Consider the following 16195-nt stretch of genomic DNA (forward strand, 5'->3'; position numbering starts at 1 on the left):
GTGGTGAGGCTGGCCAGTTGTTCCAGGCTTGTCTGTGAGCTGTCAGGGGGGAGCAGTGTCCCAGTGTTTGACCTGACACCCAGACCCCGTGGAGCCGCTCATATCTCAAGTGACAGGCTCCTTTAAGCCAGGTGCTGGATGCAACACTGCCATTAGAACTCTCAGCAGCTAAAAATAAAAACTATGAGCGCAGATGGAGATGCTTTGAAACTGAGGTTTTCCTGTAAAATTCAGAGATGAGCTGAGAGGTAGATATCTCTTCTATCTCTTCTATCTCTTTGTTGGTTTGGTGATGTTTTGCTTCTGTTGTGTCTCTCAGGGTGCCTACCAACATGTCAACAACAGCGCCAACGTTTACACAGCCGCTACAAAGCGTCGTGGCACTAGAGGGTAGTGCCGCGACGTTTCAGGCTCAAGTTAGTGGTAAGCAGACCTCTTATGTCCTTAAACTGTATCCCACTCAAGAAATAGCAAACTTAAAGGGACTCCAAAATCAAAGTTTGTGAGATATAATTTCAGATTTCAAAATCTGTCTATTGTCAGGATGATTTAATGTCTCACACCATCTGTTGTGTGGATGCCTCATCATCAAATAATGGAAAAGATCAGCACCAAATAATATCAGGAAATGATGACAAGTTTATGTATCCATACATTGATAACAGATTTACAATAGACTACTTTTGAGGTCTGAAAATATTTCACAAACTAGTTTTTTTGGACTGGAGAGTCCCTTTAAGAATGTCTAAACAGAGGTACTCTATTATGTTTAATGAATCAAGAATTAGTAGCAAAACACATCAAATGTTTCACCATCAACAGGTGCTCCAGTTCCTGAGGTGAGCTGGTTCCGTGATGGCCAGGTTCTTTCTGCTGAGGCTCTGCCCGGCGCACAGATCTCGTTCAGCGATGGCCGCGCTGTTCTGACGATCCCTGCTGTGACCGCCGCACACAGTGGAAGATTTTCTGTGAGAGCCACCAATGGAGCTGGACAAGCCACTAGCACCGCTGAACTTCTTGTTACAGGTGAGAGGGGCCACAGGAGAGCTGGTCTTCTTCTCTCTCTTCTTCTGTTCAGTAACTTGAGTATATGAATGAATGAATGAATGAATGAATGGTCTTTATTATCATTGATATAGTACAGGTACCATACAACACAATTTGGGAGGGGGGGCTCCCCTGGTGCTAGGAAAAAAAATACTAAAAACAAGAAGGGAAAAAGAGCTGGTTTACATAAATAAAGGCTATATACACTATCCACTATACTATACTATACAAATAAAACACTGTGCTGTACTCTATGCTATGCTATAAATATCCTAACATTTCCTATCTCTGAACCTTATGTACCCGAGGGTTGTCATATTGCACATAGTATTATTGCACATTCATTCATATACTGCTGATATAGGACACATTAAGTCAATATAACTTAATGTGGTGAGGTATCATTTTGAAATGACCATGTAATGAGTGCACAAGTTACTATTTGATATAATTGTTGTTTTTAGAAGTAATAACAGTATTATAACACAGCTGCACAGCTATCGTATCACTCCCCCTTTAGCGCTGGGCTACAGCCAAACACTGTACCTTATTCTAAATGTGATTTAAATTTCACAGCGGAGACTGCGCCACCCAACTTTATTCAGAGACTTCAGACTATGACCGTGAGACAAGGAAGCCAAGTGAGACAGGATGTTCGTGTGACAGGAATCCCTACACCTGTGGTAAAGTTCTACAGAGAGGGAGCTGAGATACAGAGCTCCGCTGACTTTCAGATTATTCAAGATGGAGACCTTTACAGTTTGCTAATTGCCGAAGCCTTCCCAGAGGATTCTGGGACATACTCAGTTAATGCTTCAAACACCAGTGGACGGGCTACCTCTACTGCTGAACTACTGGTTCAAGGTGAGTAGAATGGTTAATGCATGCAGTTATGGTGTATGAGTTAGTGTGGTGGTAAGTTTGTGTGTGTGTGCATATAGCCTTGTTTATACACGCGTGATTGAGTGTCCATGTCTAGTATTAAGGCATGGCTACAAGAAACAAGATAAAATAGAACTGTATTGCCACACAACAGAGATAGGTCAAATTAGTTTCCAGTATGGTGGGGAGCTCTACATTCACCGACATACAGCTATGTGACAGGACAGACAATACAGTATACTGTGTACATTATTATGGAGAAATGAGTGTGTAAGGTGCAGTAAGATGTGCAAGACTGAATGTTTCACAGGTTACAGTTTGATGTGGTGTGGTATCATGTTGAAATTACTATCGGCCTACAACATGAGTTACTATTTCATGTAGTTTTGTTGCTAAATTAACAACAGATACAAGGTACAAGACAGTGTTAATACACAGGTATGGAGCTATATAGTGTTAGTGATGGGTTAGAGGGTGGGGTGATGATGGGTGGGGTGATTTCCTGTCAACATATTCATTGTGTCTAGGTGAAGAAGAAGCCGTACCTGCTAAGAAGACTAAAACCGTCATTTCAGCCTCCCAGATTTCTCAGTCTCGCCAGACCAGAGTTGAAAGGGTAAGAGAAGTCTTACTTATGGCGATGTTCATGAGATAAAATGCTTTCAGTTGATTAAAAACGCGCATTCTTATTGTTCGGTTTGGTTTTCAGAGTACTCATATACAGTCCAGCACTTCAGCCATGATGGAAATGCACGTTGAAGCGGGTGTCGTGACCCAGCACCTATCACACAAGACTCCCCCACGTGTGCCTCCAAAGCCAACCTCCCAGTCCCCGAATCAACCATCTCTGGCATCCAAGGTCGGAGGGGGACGTCATCAGTCTCCCTCACCAGTCAGACATGTGAAGGGGCCCACTCCGACCCCAGTCAGGTAACACTTTACTTTCTAATCAGTATTACATTTACCAAAAAGTGAGAGGATGTGCTTAGGTTTTCTTTGAGTGCAATGGTATTATTTAAGAAATAATATTAGTAGAGCATTTCCTTCAGTCCTCAAAAGGAAAAAAGAACATTGTATCGTAGAAGGACAACTTGAGTTTTAATCGCTGATTCATTTTCTCCCTCAGACCTGTGTCCCCCGCCTCGAGACTCGCCTCTGTCTCACCCATCAGACCTGTGAAATCACCCCTGACCACACGTAAACAGACGCCGCAGGGTGCGGACGTCCTTCCGCCTTGGAAGATGGGAGAGTACATGGCAGAGGCAAGCTACACTAGCATGACTTCTGGATCCACCAGCGTCAAGACCTCCGCCACCCATGTCCACATGGAGCAGCACTGGGAGGGCTCCCAATCACAGCAGCAGCAAGTGTCTGGTGGCCCTGTCAGAGAGGTAATAACATCCCCCTTGTGCCACCTCCATTTTGTCAGAGGGCCATCCAGTGGCGTGTCTGTGTATGTGCATGACATTTTCTATGGCTTGAAAGATTGCTCTGTCTCTTTCTTGAGGAAATATGTTTGAGTGAGCATAATGTCAAACATTTAATGGATCTTGAATATAACATGACTTATTGTGTAGTTCAAATGATGTGACGATGCCTGAACATTTTTTATTTCTGACGGTTGGATCCTAATTCCACTAATGTATATATATCAGGAGCAGCATAACCAGGATGATAAAACAGTTGCGGTTGCCACCGTGGTAGCTGCAGTGGACCAGGCACGCAGCCGCAAGCAGCAGTCTGGTTTTACAGAGCTGTCCAGTACACAGACAAGCACCTCTACTGTCCACTCACTGTCCACAGGGGAACAGGTAGAGAAGGTCTACAATCTACTGTACAACCCTGTCACCTCTTCACTTCCATCCAATAGTCCCCTCACTCTTCACTCTTATCCCCGGCAGACCTTGAAAGTTCATCTGAAATCTCAGTTGATAACCTACAGTTGATCATCTTTCATATTTTTATATTTTCCTTTTTTTCCGTTTGCTTGGCTCCCCCACATGTTCATATCTGTACCGTTATCATCCACCTAATTGTATTCTCCTCCCCTCGGCCATGTGTGTCATATAGATTACACCAGACTTGTTTTTTGAGCAAGACCTACAGACACACACTGATGAGACTGTGGTAGAACACAGAGATTTGGAAATCTCCACATCTTCCACATGTACACTGATGACTCAGGAGCAGGTAGTTTAACTTCAGATGACACGTCGAAGTGAACACTTCTTTGATCACGAAACTAAAACCACACTCTTTACCTGTATACTGTATGAGCAGCATTTACGTAGACACCACAACAGTCTCTGTCTTCTCACTAAACAGAGCACTATCTGCACTATCTGCACTTTTCCACGTTTGACAAATAAGGTTGGTGTTGTCAAGCATCAGTGATGTGATCAGACCTGGGTTCAAGTAGTAATTTGTAACAGCAGCTGGTGAAACCGAGAACAAGTCGGTAACCAATCAAATTGTTCTGACTTTTGTTCTGAACAATGTAAATAAATGTCAACGTTGTTGAAAATCAATGACACACTCGCTAGTCAAGCCAAAATAAATATTGCAATGCAATGGATTTGATGAGTAATCCCCACTACTACCTAGTTAACTATAACACTACTTAACATTGTTAGCAGGCTCACAAAACAAGCTGTGTTAGTTGACTAGCGAGTGTGTCATTGATTTTCTACAACCTTACGGTCGAGGACTGTGTAGCTGCCGTACCAGGCGGCTGGTCTGTAAAAGTTTGGAAGGATCTGGGGGTCCATACCGAAAAATAGCACACTGATGTCTTTGAAACAATTTAAAATATTATTTGAACCCAGAACTAGATGTGATTAGAGTGTGCACACGTATAGGTCTTTCCAAGTCTGAACTACATGTGACTGAATTCCCGGTAACTAAATTGAACAACTGGATGCATCATGTTTGACACAACTCAACTCAACAAAACTAACATGATTCCATTTTGATGGTTTCCCAGATACCGACTTCAACTGAGCAATCTAATGGCGGGCATGGCTTCATTTGTGTCATTTGTGTCAGGAAACTGTCCCTACGCTGCTTTACAGTGTTTGTGTCATGTCAATGTCAATCTGTTTGCTGGTTCTGTATCAACTGCCATGGATGAGATGAGATCTATGTGCTGTATATCTATGTACATTCACTGCTTGTTGTCTCCAGGGTGAGGGTGGGAAAAAGGCAGAGGCCGTGGCTACAGTGCTCGCCGCTGTCGACCTAGCACGCGTTCGGAAGCCTGAGCACGCAGAGGTCGGTCTTGCTGAAGAGGAAATGTTAGAATCTGATCTGAAACAGCAGACGATGCTGATCACTGAGCAACAGGTCACTGTGAAAATGCCCACTGCCATTCACACTTCTGATGAACAGCGTATTCATATGGCTCAGGTTTGCTATCTTTCCCCAGAAAGAAATATACCGTTTTTCTCAGAGAACATGATATACCAAGTTATTGAATGAGTTGGTTCTCCTCTCACCATCACCCTCTGTTGAATTTAGATCCCTACCACCCATGTGGACACTGCTCTAGCACCATCCCCAATTCCACATTTCACAGTTTCAAAAGTTACTGTCCCTAAACCTGACCATAGCTATGAGGTAAGCATAGGTACAACTATATAGAGTTTATGTATAGGTAGTAATATTTACTTTCTGTTTCTGTATAAAAAACATAATTTCATCTTTCATCTCCCATATTCAGTTTGCACCGTCGTTTTGCGTAGGGTAAATTGTACATTCTGAATAACTTAATCATCATCTCATGATAATCCATCAAATTCAGTCGGGCAATATTATTTTATTTGATTCAGCTAATATCGCGCATAAACTAATAATCAGAATTAGTACCCATTGTCATTCACAATCTTTCTGAGTTCTCACTTAACCCCAGTGATCATACTCATACAAAGCAAACATTTCATAATGCTTTGTTATGGTTTGTGATGATAATGCTGTTCTCCTTGGGTTGGTCAGGTTTCGACAAGAGCAGGTTCTGCTATTGTCACACTGCAGAAAGAGCTATCCTCTACCTCTGCTGCTCAAAAGATCATCAAGCCAGTCAAGCCTCCATCTCATAAGGTTGTGGAGACAAGAGTGATGGCAGAGTCGACCCCACCGCCATTTAAAGATATCACTGAGAGATATCAGACGCAGTTCGACACGCAGTTACAAAGTCAGATAGGCGCTACATATACAGGGGGCATGGAGCAAATGTATGAGGATTGGGAGCCACAGGTTTGTAGTCTGGACTGTTGTTCTCTCTTCGCCACAATAACATTGTGTGGACTCTCACCTGTGTGTCACTCTCACCTGTGTGTCACTCTCACCTCTTCTTTCACTATAACTCCACAGCCAGCTGTCTGTTCAGACCCCATGGAGGAAACCCACCCTGCACCTCTCTTCCTTTTCTTTTCTTCCTCTCTCTGTTCTCAGCCTGTTGCACCACTGGTCATTGCCTTCAAGGATTCAGTCTAACTTCCTTCCATTTCATCCATCTTACACCGTTACAGAGTTTGAATTGAGATGGTGAGCTTATTGTCTGGGACTTTCTGGGACTGATATGCATTTCTTTTCCACAGGTTGAGGAGACACCAGCAGTTACTTTGCCTGCTAAAGAGCCAGCTGTGCCACCCACTCTATTGGCAGTGAGTATTTATCGTATGGCTATATTCCAGGTCTAACAACTTATTGTTATCTGATTAATAATATATTGTGACTGTATCTTTTCTTTTCCATATCTTTCAAAATGGCAACAATCTCATACAAATATTGCATTTAATTTCCAGGCATTAAAGAACACGACTGTGACTGAGGGTGAGTCTGTGACTCTGGAATGCCAGATCACTGGCCACCCTGCCCCTGGCATCATGTGGTTCAGAGAGGACTACAGAATTGAGAGCTCCATTGACTTCCAGATTACTTATGAGAGCACATATGCTCGTCTGGTGATCCGTGAGGCCTTTGCAGAAGACAGCGGTCGCTTCACTTGCACTGCCACCAGCGAGGCTGGAACAATCAGCACTTCCTGCTACCTGCTGGTCAAAGGTAATAACAGAACAACAAGGTCAATGACTTGTACCCCTGATAGAATAGGCTTTTGCTAGATCAATGGAATGAAACAATAATATTTGACCAAACCTATAGAGGTATAATGGTTGTAAATGGGGAAATTATGCACTCCTGTATTTTGAATGAACAAATGATCAGCTCTCAAATCAAACAAATAGCAGTCAAGTCATATTTCACAATTCAAGTCATGAAAACAACCATTCGACCAACTGTAATTACATGTGTTTAACAATCAAATCAAATGCTGTTTAATTGGGGATGGGGGTTATGAATAAGCTTCTTAAAACGTTATTAATTTCTTCGTTCTAGTATCAGAGGAGATTGAGAGCCGAGAAGAGTTGACAACAGTAACTGAATTTGGAACTACACAAGAGAAACAGTAAGTCATTACATTTCAGTCCACTACATTGAGAATCTTGGCCGATTCACAGAATAGTGTCATTATGTGGACTGAGCAAAAGATAGTCATGTTATATTGCAGATCAAATATGAATTGGTCTTGACAAAGATGTTGCTATACATTTTGCCTGCTAGGCATTTACATATTGGACACTGGTTGGAACTTGAGCCTGACTGCAGAATTAGCTGCTCTGTACACAACAAATTACAAACATTGATGTTGCACCCGACTCTCAATTCAACATTATTACAGACAAGCAAATCATAGTGAAACTATGCGAAGCTAAGCGAAATTCCTTCATTGAGCTATGGAAATGGAAATGCCAAATGAAATAATCTTATTCAAGCACTGTTTAACATTTGCCCTAATTATCTCTTCCAAGCTTTGCCATGGAAGCAAAGGAGGAAACCATGTCGGAGGTGAGTGGCGTTGCAGAGTCTGTGGAAACGACAGCTACCACTCCCTTCTTCATTAAGAAGCCAACAGTACAGAAGTTGGAAGAGGGTGGACGTGTGGTCTTTGAGTGCCAAATCGGAGGCAGCCCCAAGCCTCATATTTTCTGGAAGAAGAGTGGAGTACCCCTTACTACTGGATACAGGTACTGCATTTTTCATTAGTCTTAATTTTCACAACTGAGTGTAATGATAATTGATTGTGCTAACTTGTATTCTATATTCATCTAATAGATACAAAGTTGCCTACAAGAAGGAAACTGGAGAGTGTAAATTGGAGATCTCCATGACATTTGCTGATGATGCGGGAGAGTACTCCATCGTTGTCAAGAACCAGCTTGGAGAAGCCTCTGCCTCAGCCAGCCTGCTTGAGGAAGGTTAGTATTTAATATTGATATGACCACATTATGAAATAAATAATACAATTCAAATTGTACAGTAAATCAAAATGGCAAAACATATATACACCTAGCTCATTTGATCATCTTTATTCTTGTTTACAGAGGAATATGAAGCCTACATTAAGAAACACGAAGAGACATTTAAGACTGAAGTGACTACAAAAGTGGTAGATGTACCACCTGTTGTTGTGAGTGAATATGACCAGGAACAGATGTTCATGCAGAGGAGAATGGCCCAGCAAGCACAGATGAGGCAAACCTTTGTGTCTGAGCAGGTATTTAGATCAAAATAAGTCCAAAATTAGAATTGTGATGTGTTGAAGTTTGGTTGTTCTTAGCCACTTCTATCACCATACAGAAAATGCAAAAAAAGCTTTATTATAATGTGATCACATTTCTTATAGGAATTCCAAATATCTGCATTTGAGGAGAGGATTATCCATGAGATTGAGTTCCGCATCCTGAAGATTACCTACCAGGAACTGGTGACTGAGGATCGGGAAGAGATGGTCATGAATGTGGCAGAACACGAGTCCGTGCAGTCGACATTTGACACACCCGTGAAAAACTACAGGATCATGGAAGGAATGGGGGCCACTTTCCACTGCAAAATGGGAGGAAATCCACTGCCCAAGGTAATGAAGGAATGGTATCAAAATACCATGTAGCAAATGCCACTAACTGTTAATATTGAGTTCTATCAAGCTTATTTCTGTTTTGTCTTTCTCAGATTGCATGGTATAAAGATGGCAAGCGCATCAGGCATGGCGGCCGGTACCAGATGGAGGTTCTTCAGGACGGCAGAGCCAGCCTCCGTCTCCCTGTGGTGCTGCCAGAAGATGAGGGGGTTTACACAGCATTCGCTAGCAACATGAAGGGAAATTCGGTTAGCTCTGGCAAGTTGTATGTGGAGCCCACTGCAGCAGGTGGAGCTCAGCGATACACACCTCAGCCAGAGGCAATGCAGAGAATTAGGTGAGATATTTTGCTACTGTTCCATATGCAACATGTTCTTATGCATTATATTTCAACATATTGTCATCCGAACAACTTAGGAAATACATTACAGAAGCATGACTGATTTTGATATGAATTTGCTCAGGTCTACATCCCCACGATCTCTCAGTCGCTCTCCCGGTCGCTCCTCCAGTCGTTCTCCTGGACGCTCTCCTGCACGTAGGCTTGATGAGACTGATGAGAGTCAGCTGGAGAGGCTGTACAAGCCTGTGTTTGTCTTGAAGCCATCCTCATTCAAGTGCTCTGAGGGGCAGACTGCAAGATTTGACCTGAAGGTGGTTGGTAGACCCATGCCTGACACCTACTGGTTCCACAATGGTAAATGACGTGAAACCATGGCTACCTTGGCAAGATACAAAAAAATGTGTTTTGTTATTTTCTTTAAAACATCTATTTGTTCATTTCCTTACAGGACAACAAGTTGTCAATGACTACACCCATAAGATAGTTATAAAGGAAGATGGAACTCAGTCATTGATTGTAGTTCCAGCCATGCCCCATGACTCTGGAGAGTGGACAGTTGTCGCTCAGAATAGAGCTGGAAAAACCTCTGTTTCCATGACTCTGACAGTTGATGGTAAAGTTTTGTCAAGCAAGCTTTCAAATAATTTCTTACTTGCAAGTGCAAAATCAATTCCTATTATTAATAGCCTACATTATATTGCATATATTTATTTAATGTGTTTCACCATTTACAGCTAAAGAAAACTTGGTTCGACCCCAGTTTATTGAGAAGCTGAAGAACATCAGTGTTAAGCAAGGCACTCTGGTTGAGCTGGCTGTCAAAGCCATCGGAAACCCCCTCCCTGACATTGTCTGGCTGAAAAACAGTGACATCATCTCCCACCATAAGCACCCAAATATAAAGTATGTGTTTTTGCTAACTTATTACTATAATGGGTTTCCCTTTACATTACGTATCAGTGTAGTAATGCTGTAATACAATGTTGTTACTAGAGTAATCACAGGTTAATGCCACAATGCAAGTATTAAGTAAATACCTCTCTAGTCATTTCGAGCCTGTTTCCCATGCACAGATTGAACCACGATTAAGCCTAGTATAGGATTAAATAACATAATCAATAGGAAATATCAATTCATCAATCTCAATTCAATCATGACAATGTATTAATTGACATGTTTGTTATAGGGTTGAAGGTACCAAAGGAGAAGCCAAAGTCCAGATCCCATCAACAGCAGGCTCTGACAGTGCTTGGTACACAGCCACAGCCATCAACAAAGCTGGAAGAGATACCACTCGCTGCAGAGTCAATGTTGAGGTTGACTTTACTGAACCTCAACCAGAAAGGAGGCTAATTATTCCTAAGGGAACTTACAAGGCCAAGGAAATTGCAGCTCCCGAGTTGGAACCCTTGCATCTACGTTATGGCCAAGAGCAGTGGGAGGAGGGTGACCTGTATGACAAGGAGAAGCAGCAGAAACCTCACTTTAAGAAGAAGCTGACCTCCGTCAGACTGAAGCGCTTTGGTCCTGTCCATTTTGAATGCAGGCTGACCCCGATTGGCGACCCCATTATGGTGGTTGAGTGGTTGCATGATGGCAAACCCCTGGCAGCTGCTAACAGGTTGCGCATGGTTAGTGAATTTGGCTACTGTAGTCTTGACTTTGAAGTTGCTTATGCCAGAGACAGTGGTGTCATCACCTGCAGAGCCACTAACAAGTTTGGAGTTGACCAGACCTCGGCCACACTGATTGTTAAGGATGAGAAGAGCCTTGTTGAAGAAAGCCAGTTACCTGAGGGTAGTAGGAAGGGAATACACAGAATTGATGAGATGGAGCGCATAGCTCACGAGGGAGGTCCTGCGGGAGTCACTGTAGAGGAAGGTACTGAGAAGTCAAAGCCTGAAATTGTCCTTCTACCTGAGCCAGCAAGAGTGCAGGAAGGTGACATAGCAAGATTCCGTTGCAGAGTGACCGGTTATCCAACACCTAAGGTCAACTGGTACCTCAATGGACAGCTCATTCGCAAGAGTAAAAGATTCAGACTTCGCTATGATGGCATTTATTATCTTGAGATTGTAGACATCAAGTCGTATGATACAGGAGAAGTCAGAGTGTTGGCTGAGAGCCCGCAGGGTATAGCTGAGCACGTTGTGAAGCTGGAGATCACACAAAGAGAGGACTTCCGGGCCGTCCTTCGCCGTGCACCGGAACCAAAGGCACAAGAGTCAACTGAACATGGGAGAGTTTCCTTTGATGTTGTGAAGGTTGACACACCTAGTGACCCCAGCCAGCCAAAGGAGGTTGTCAAACTGAGGAAGACTGAAAGAGTCATCCATGAGAAATCCACAGAGGAGACAGATGAGTTGAGGAACAAATTCAAGCGCAGGACTGAGGAAGGTTATTATGAAGCTATCACTGCTGTTGAGCTGAAGTCTCGCAGGAAGGATGAGTCCTATGAGGATATGCTTAGGAAGAGAAAGGAGGAACTACTTCATCATATGAAGCAGCTCTCTGAGGCTGAGAAGAGAAAAGAATTGGAAGAGGGCCAACTAACTATTCCCATAATCAAACCAGAGAGAGTACAGCTCTCTCCTAGCATGGAAGCTCCAAAGATCCTGGAACGCATTGCAAGTCAGACAGTGACTGAAACTGAAGAGGTTCGATTCAAGGTCAGAGTTGTTGGTAAACCTGAACCTGAGTGCCAGTGGTTCAAGAATGGAATTCTGCTGGAGAAAACAGAACGTATTTACTGGTTCTGGCCTGAAGACCATGTGTGTGAATTAGTGATCAGAGATGTCACAGCTGACGACTCTGCTAGCATCATGGTCAAAGCCGTCAACATTGCAGGAGAGACTTCAAGCCATGCATTCCTGTTGGTTCAAGGTAAAGTATCTGTTTCTACTTGATTTCATGCAAGGATTATATTAATTCATGTCTCAAGAAACTGACAATTCTGTTTCAATACTAAAACTGGTAAATATGTGCTTAAAGGTGTCGTTCACTCTAAAATCAAATTTCTGCAATGAACCATATGCCCTCACTCCACATCACACACCAAAACATTTAAAATATTAATCCTGGTTACAATGGTACAACTTCCATTGTATTGGAAAATGTGGAACTAAGTTACTAAATAAAGGAGGATGATGACTTGTGTCTCAATGGATTGGACTATAGTATGTGGTTAATCCCAGAAATTAAATTTTAGAGTCAACTGTCCCTTTAATTTTAAGTCAGCCAGTATAGTCCTCCATACGAGTGTAAAGTATATCAACTATGAATTTCTGTATTTCATTTCAGGCAAGCAAGTTATCACATTTACTCAAGAACTGGAGGATTTGAGTGCCAACGAGAAGGACTCCCTGGTTACCTTCGAGTGTGAAACAAATGAGCCTTTCGTTAAAGTCAAATGGATGAAAAACAATGTGGAGGTTTTCTCTGGAGACAAATACAGAATGCACTCAGACAGAAAGGTTCATTTCCTGTCTGTGCTGACCATCAGCATGAGGGATGATGCAGAATACACTTGTGCCGTCATTGACGAGGACCACATCAGGACAAGTGCTAGAATCCATGTTGAAGGTTGGCTATTTTTCTTAGTAAACCGCTTTCACTGGAGTCCAAGTATGATTTATATCATACTAACTTATAACTATGTTAATTATGTAAGTTGTACAATGGCTGATTGTCTTTTGTGCAGGTGCCTCACTCGAAATTGTGAAGAAGCTGGAGAACATTGAGGTGCCTGAGACCTACTCTGGGGAATTTGAGTGTGAAGTGTCTCGGGAAGATGCTGAAGGAACATGGTTTTTCGAGAACAAGGAAATCACTCCCAGCAGCAAATATGTGACCACATCTCGTCGTGGACGACATTCATTATCTGTGAAAGATATCAAGAAAGAAGATCAGGGAAAATATACATTTAAAGTGGGGGATCACAGCACAAGTGCTTCCTTGAAGATGAAATGTAAGTACCTTAGTGATTTGTCTACCTATCTCTGATTCTCAAGTTCACTGTCAAGGCAACTATTACCCTCTTAAGGTGGTGTAAAAAGTTAAACAACGTCTGCATATGGGGTGACTTTATATTAATGTTTCTTTTCCGTAAGTGCGTCCTGTGACACTGATGCAACCCCTCTCTGACCTGACGATCTGTGAGGGTGACATCGCCCAATTGGAAGTGCGGTTTTCTCAAGAGAACGTTGAGGGCACCTGGATGAAAAATGGCCATGCCCTCTCTGCCACAGATCGCATTCACATTGTCATTGATAAACAGATCCACAAGTTACTTGTTGAAAATGTGACCAGAGATGATGCTGGATCTTACTCCTTTGTTGTCCAATCTCATGATATCTCAACTTCTGGAAAATTGACAATTCAAAGTAAGCAACTTAATCAACTTGATTCACAACATTTATTTGAATGGTTTTATTGTCAATGATTTGACTTTTAACATAACCTCTCTTCTTTGTATATCACAGCAATTGATATAGTGACCCCACTCCAAGACGTTACTTCAGTTGAGGGCACCAAGGCTGTTTTGGAGGCAAAAATCTCTGCTGCAGATGTCACCTCAGTGAAATGGTACCACAATGATAAGATTGTGACGCCCAGCGATAGAGTCCAGATGATTGCAAAAGGATCCAAACAGCGTCTGGTGTTCAACAGGACCTTTGCCTCTGATGAAGGACAGTACAAGCTAGCTGTTGGCAAAGTTGACTCCAGCTGTAAATTGACTGTTGAAAGTAAGATTTGTTATTGTGTGTGAGAGCTTGAAAGTGATTGAGTACAGACTTATGCGGGCTCAAATTTATTTTGTTATAATAGCAAATGTGCTTAATTCTTCTCACTATTTGTTGTTTTGGGATATATTTATGTATGTATACTTCACACTGATTTATGGTTAAAAACCTGCTTTGACTAACCTTATTCAACATATTTTGTTCTACAGAAATTCAAATCGTGAAGCATATGGAAGACCGTGTATGCACAGAGACTCAGAATGTAACGTTTGAGGTTGAGGTGTCTCACACTGGCATCGATGCTCTCTGGACCTTCAAGAAACAACACCTTAAAGCCAGTGGAAAGTACAAGATGGAAGCCAAGGGCAAGCGCTACATCCTAACTGTCATTGATGTCATGAAGGATGAAGAGGGCCAGTACACATTTGCCGCTGGTGAAAAGACATCCAGTGCAAAGCTTACTGTGTCAGGTAAGTTTGTTATGTCTGCAAGGAGTATGTATACATACAGTAGGTCAGTGTTAAAGAGGATCATACTGCCATTGCAACGCTGGGCTACCTCAATGCCGCCTCTGTGGCAGACATGAGTTGTAAAGACAGACTATCCTTCACAGCTCTTACCGCCTACTTGTGGTGGCTTTTGTCATTTCTGAAAAAGATCCATTTGATCGTTTGAAAAGATCCATCCTTCTGTTGGTATAAATTACTGACAGAGCTGATATTATTGGTGTTCCCTCCAAATAATCACAAACATATGCAGATCAGATCATAAATGACAGAGGTGAAGAGGATAATGGTTTAAATATCAGATTATCTTAATGAGGACCAAGCAATGGGACCAACTTGTGTTTTTCAAATATCCTTATCATACCGTCATCATGCATTCTCTCAGAGGCCCTACCGTATGCGCAGGCAGCAAGCAACATGCAACAGTCCGGAGAAGCGGAGGAAATGTTTTAGCTCAATTTCACATGAATAATGAATGAGTCAGCTTTTAAAATGCAACCTATGGATTACAGAATATTCATGCAAGACAGGTGTAAGGATTTTGGGTTTCAGTGGGATTCAGTCCACAGTTGATTATAAATGTGCCCACCTGACCTTCCCCCAACTCTGGGCCTATATTCATTGCCCATTACAGACCCATGAAACACTCCCTTTGAAAAGAGATTGTTCTGTCTGTATATACATTTATATATATATATATATAAATGAAGACACCACTCACTGAAGACACCATCCTTTATGGAACAAATACACATATTAAGCAGGCTCAATGATAAAGGAGGATATGGGTCTTTTTTTTTTAATAGGGTGCCATTTGGACTTCATAACTTGTGAAAAATATATTGTAGATTTATCTATTTTAATGTTCTATTATATAAAGGACATATATAGCTTGCTGAAAAACATAGTGGTCGAGCTCAGGCACCTACAATTAAAATTGTATTTAAATTACCCTCTGTTAGTTGAATAGGGCTAACAGAGTGGACATTAACAGGGTGGACACTAACAGGGTGGACATTTTGAGTTAAAGTTAGCCTTTAGCCTGCCTGTGTTAGCATAATGCCTAGAATGACCATGAATACTTGATGAGGAATCTAATTTGCACTAAATACTTAAAAAAAAATAAAAATACATTTGATTGATCTCCTCAATATTTAGGCCTAACAGGGTGGACACGTTATGGTCAACCACATTAAATTCACTTGATAAAAACATCAACATCAGATGGTAAAAGAGGTAGAAAATCACACAGCTTACCACATTTGAAATCCCCTCCACTGATGTGATGTCACCTCATGAGAGTGATGTGATTGAGAAATATGGTTTTCGTTTAAAAGGGACATTAACACAGCTTAACAGGGTGGACAATGACCGCAGGGACAAACATACAACCTTAATTTTTTGTACAAAATATTTTATTTTTTAAAAATAAAAACTATATTAATAGATATAATATAATAATATATTTAATAGATATTGATCAGGAAAATGAAATAATAATAACATATTTGGAAATGTATATGTTTTTAATAGTTATTTTTGGGATTGAAGTTGAATGAACAACACTGGGGACATGGCAAAATCCCATTTACATCTTTAACCAAAGCTTGTAAAATGTAAAAAAACAACAACTTAGAAGCCCAAATCATTGTATTCATAATAAATAACAATTGACTATACATGAAAAAACTAATGGTAC

The 16195-nt window shown here is 41.6% G+C and overlaps 1 protein-coding gene across 1 annotated transcript in view; it reads left to right on the top strand.

Annotated features, from left to right (window-relative positions):
* Positions 1–332: 332 nt before the first annotated feature.
* The window catches only part of ttn.2 (titin, tandem duplicate 2), a gene marked incomplete at both ends in the record, with an annotated part of 169759 nt that continues 153896 nt past the window's right edge, over positions 333–16195 (top strand). The window contains 26 exon segments of the mRNA XM_080536777.1: positions 333–423; positions 823–1026; positions 1624–1911; positions 2457–2545; positions 2639–2859; positions 3056–3320; positions 5113–5334; positions 5446–5554; positions 5933–6180; positions 6525–6590; positions 6732–6990; positions 7324–7393; positions 7797–8012; positions 8101–8243; positions 8370–8542; positions 8672–8902; positions 8998–9242; positions 9370–9602; positions 9697–9861; positions 9983–10151; positions 10435–12131; positions 12549–12830; positions 12949–13215; positions 13358–13630; positions 13730–13993; positions 14200–14460. Coding sequence (XP_080392903.1) covers positions 333–423; positions 823–1026; positions 1624–1911; positions 2457–2545; positions 2639–2859; positions 3056–3320; positions 5113–5334; positions 5446–5554; positions 5933–6180; positions 6525–6590; positions 6732–6990; positions 7324–7393; positions 7797–8012; positions 8101–8243; positions 8370–8542; positions 8672–8902; positions 8998–9242; positions 9370–9602; positions 9697–9861; positions 9983–10151; positions 10435–12131; positions 12549–12830; positions 12949–13215; positions 13358–13630; positions 13730–13993; positions 14200–14460 — 6751 coding nt within the window.

Source organism: Nansenia antarctica (genome assembly GCF_963989245.1).
Source record: "Nansenia antarctica genome assembly, chromosome: 7".
In the NCBI taxonomy this organism is placed as follows: domain Eukaryota; kingdom Metazoa; phylum Chordata; class Actinopteri; order Argentiniformes; family Microstomatidae; genus Nansenia; species Nansenia antarctica.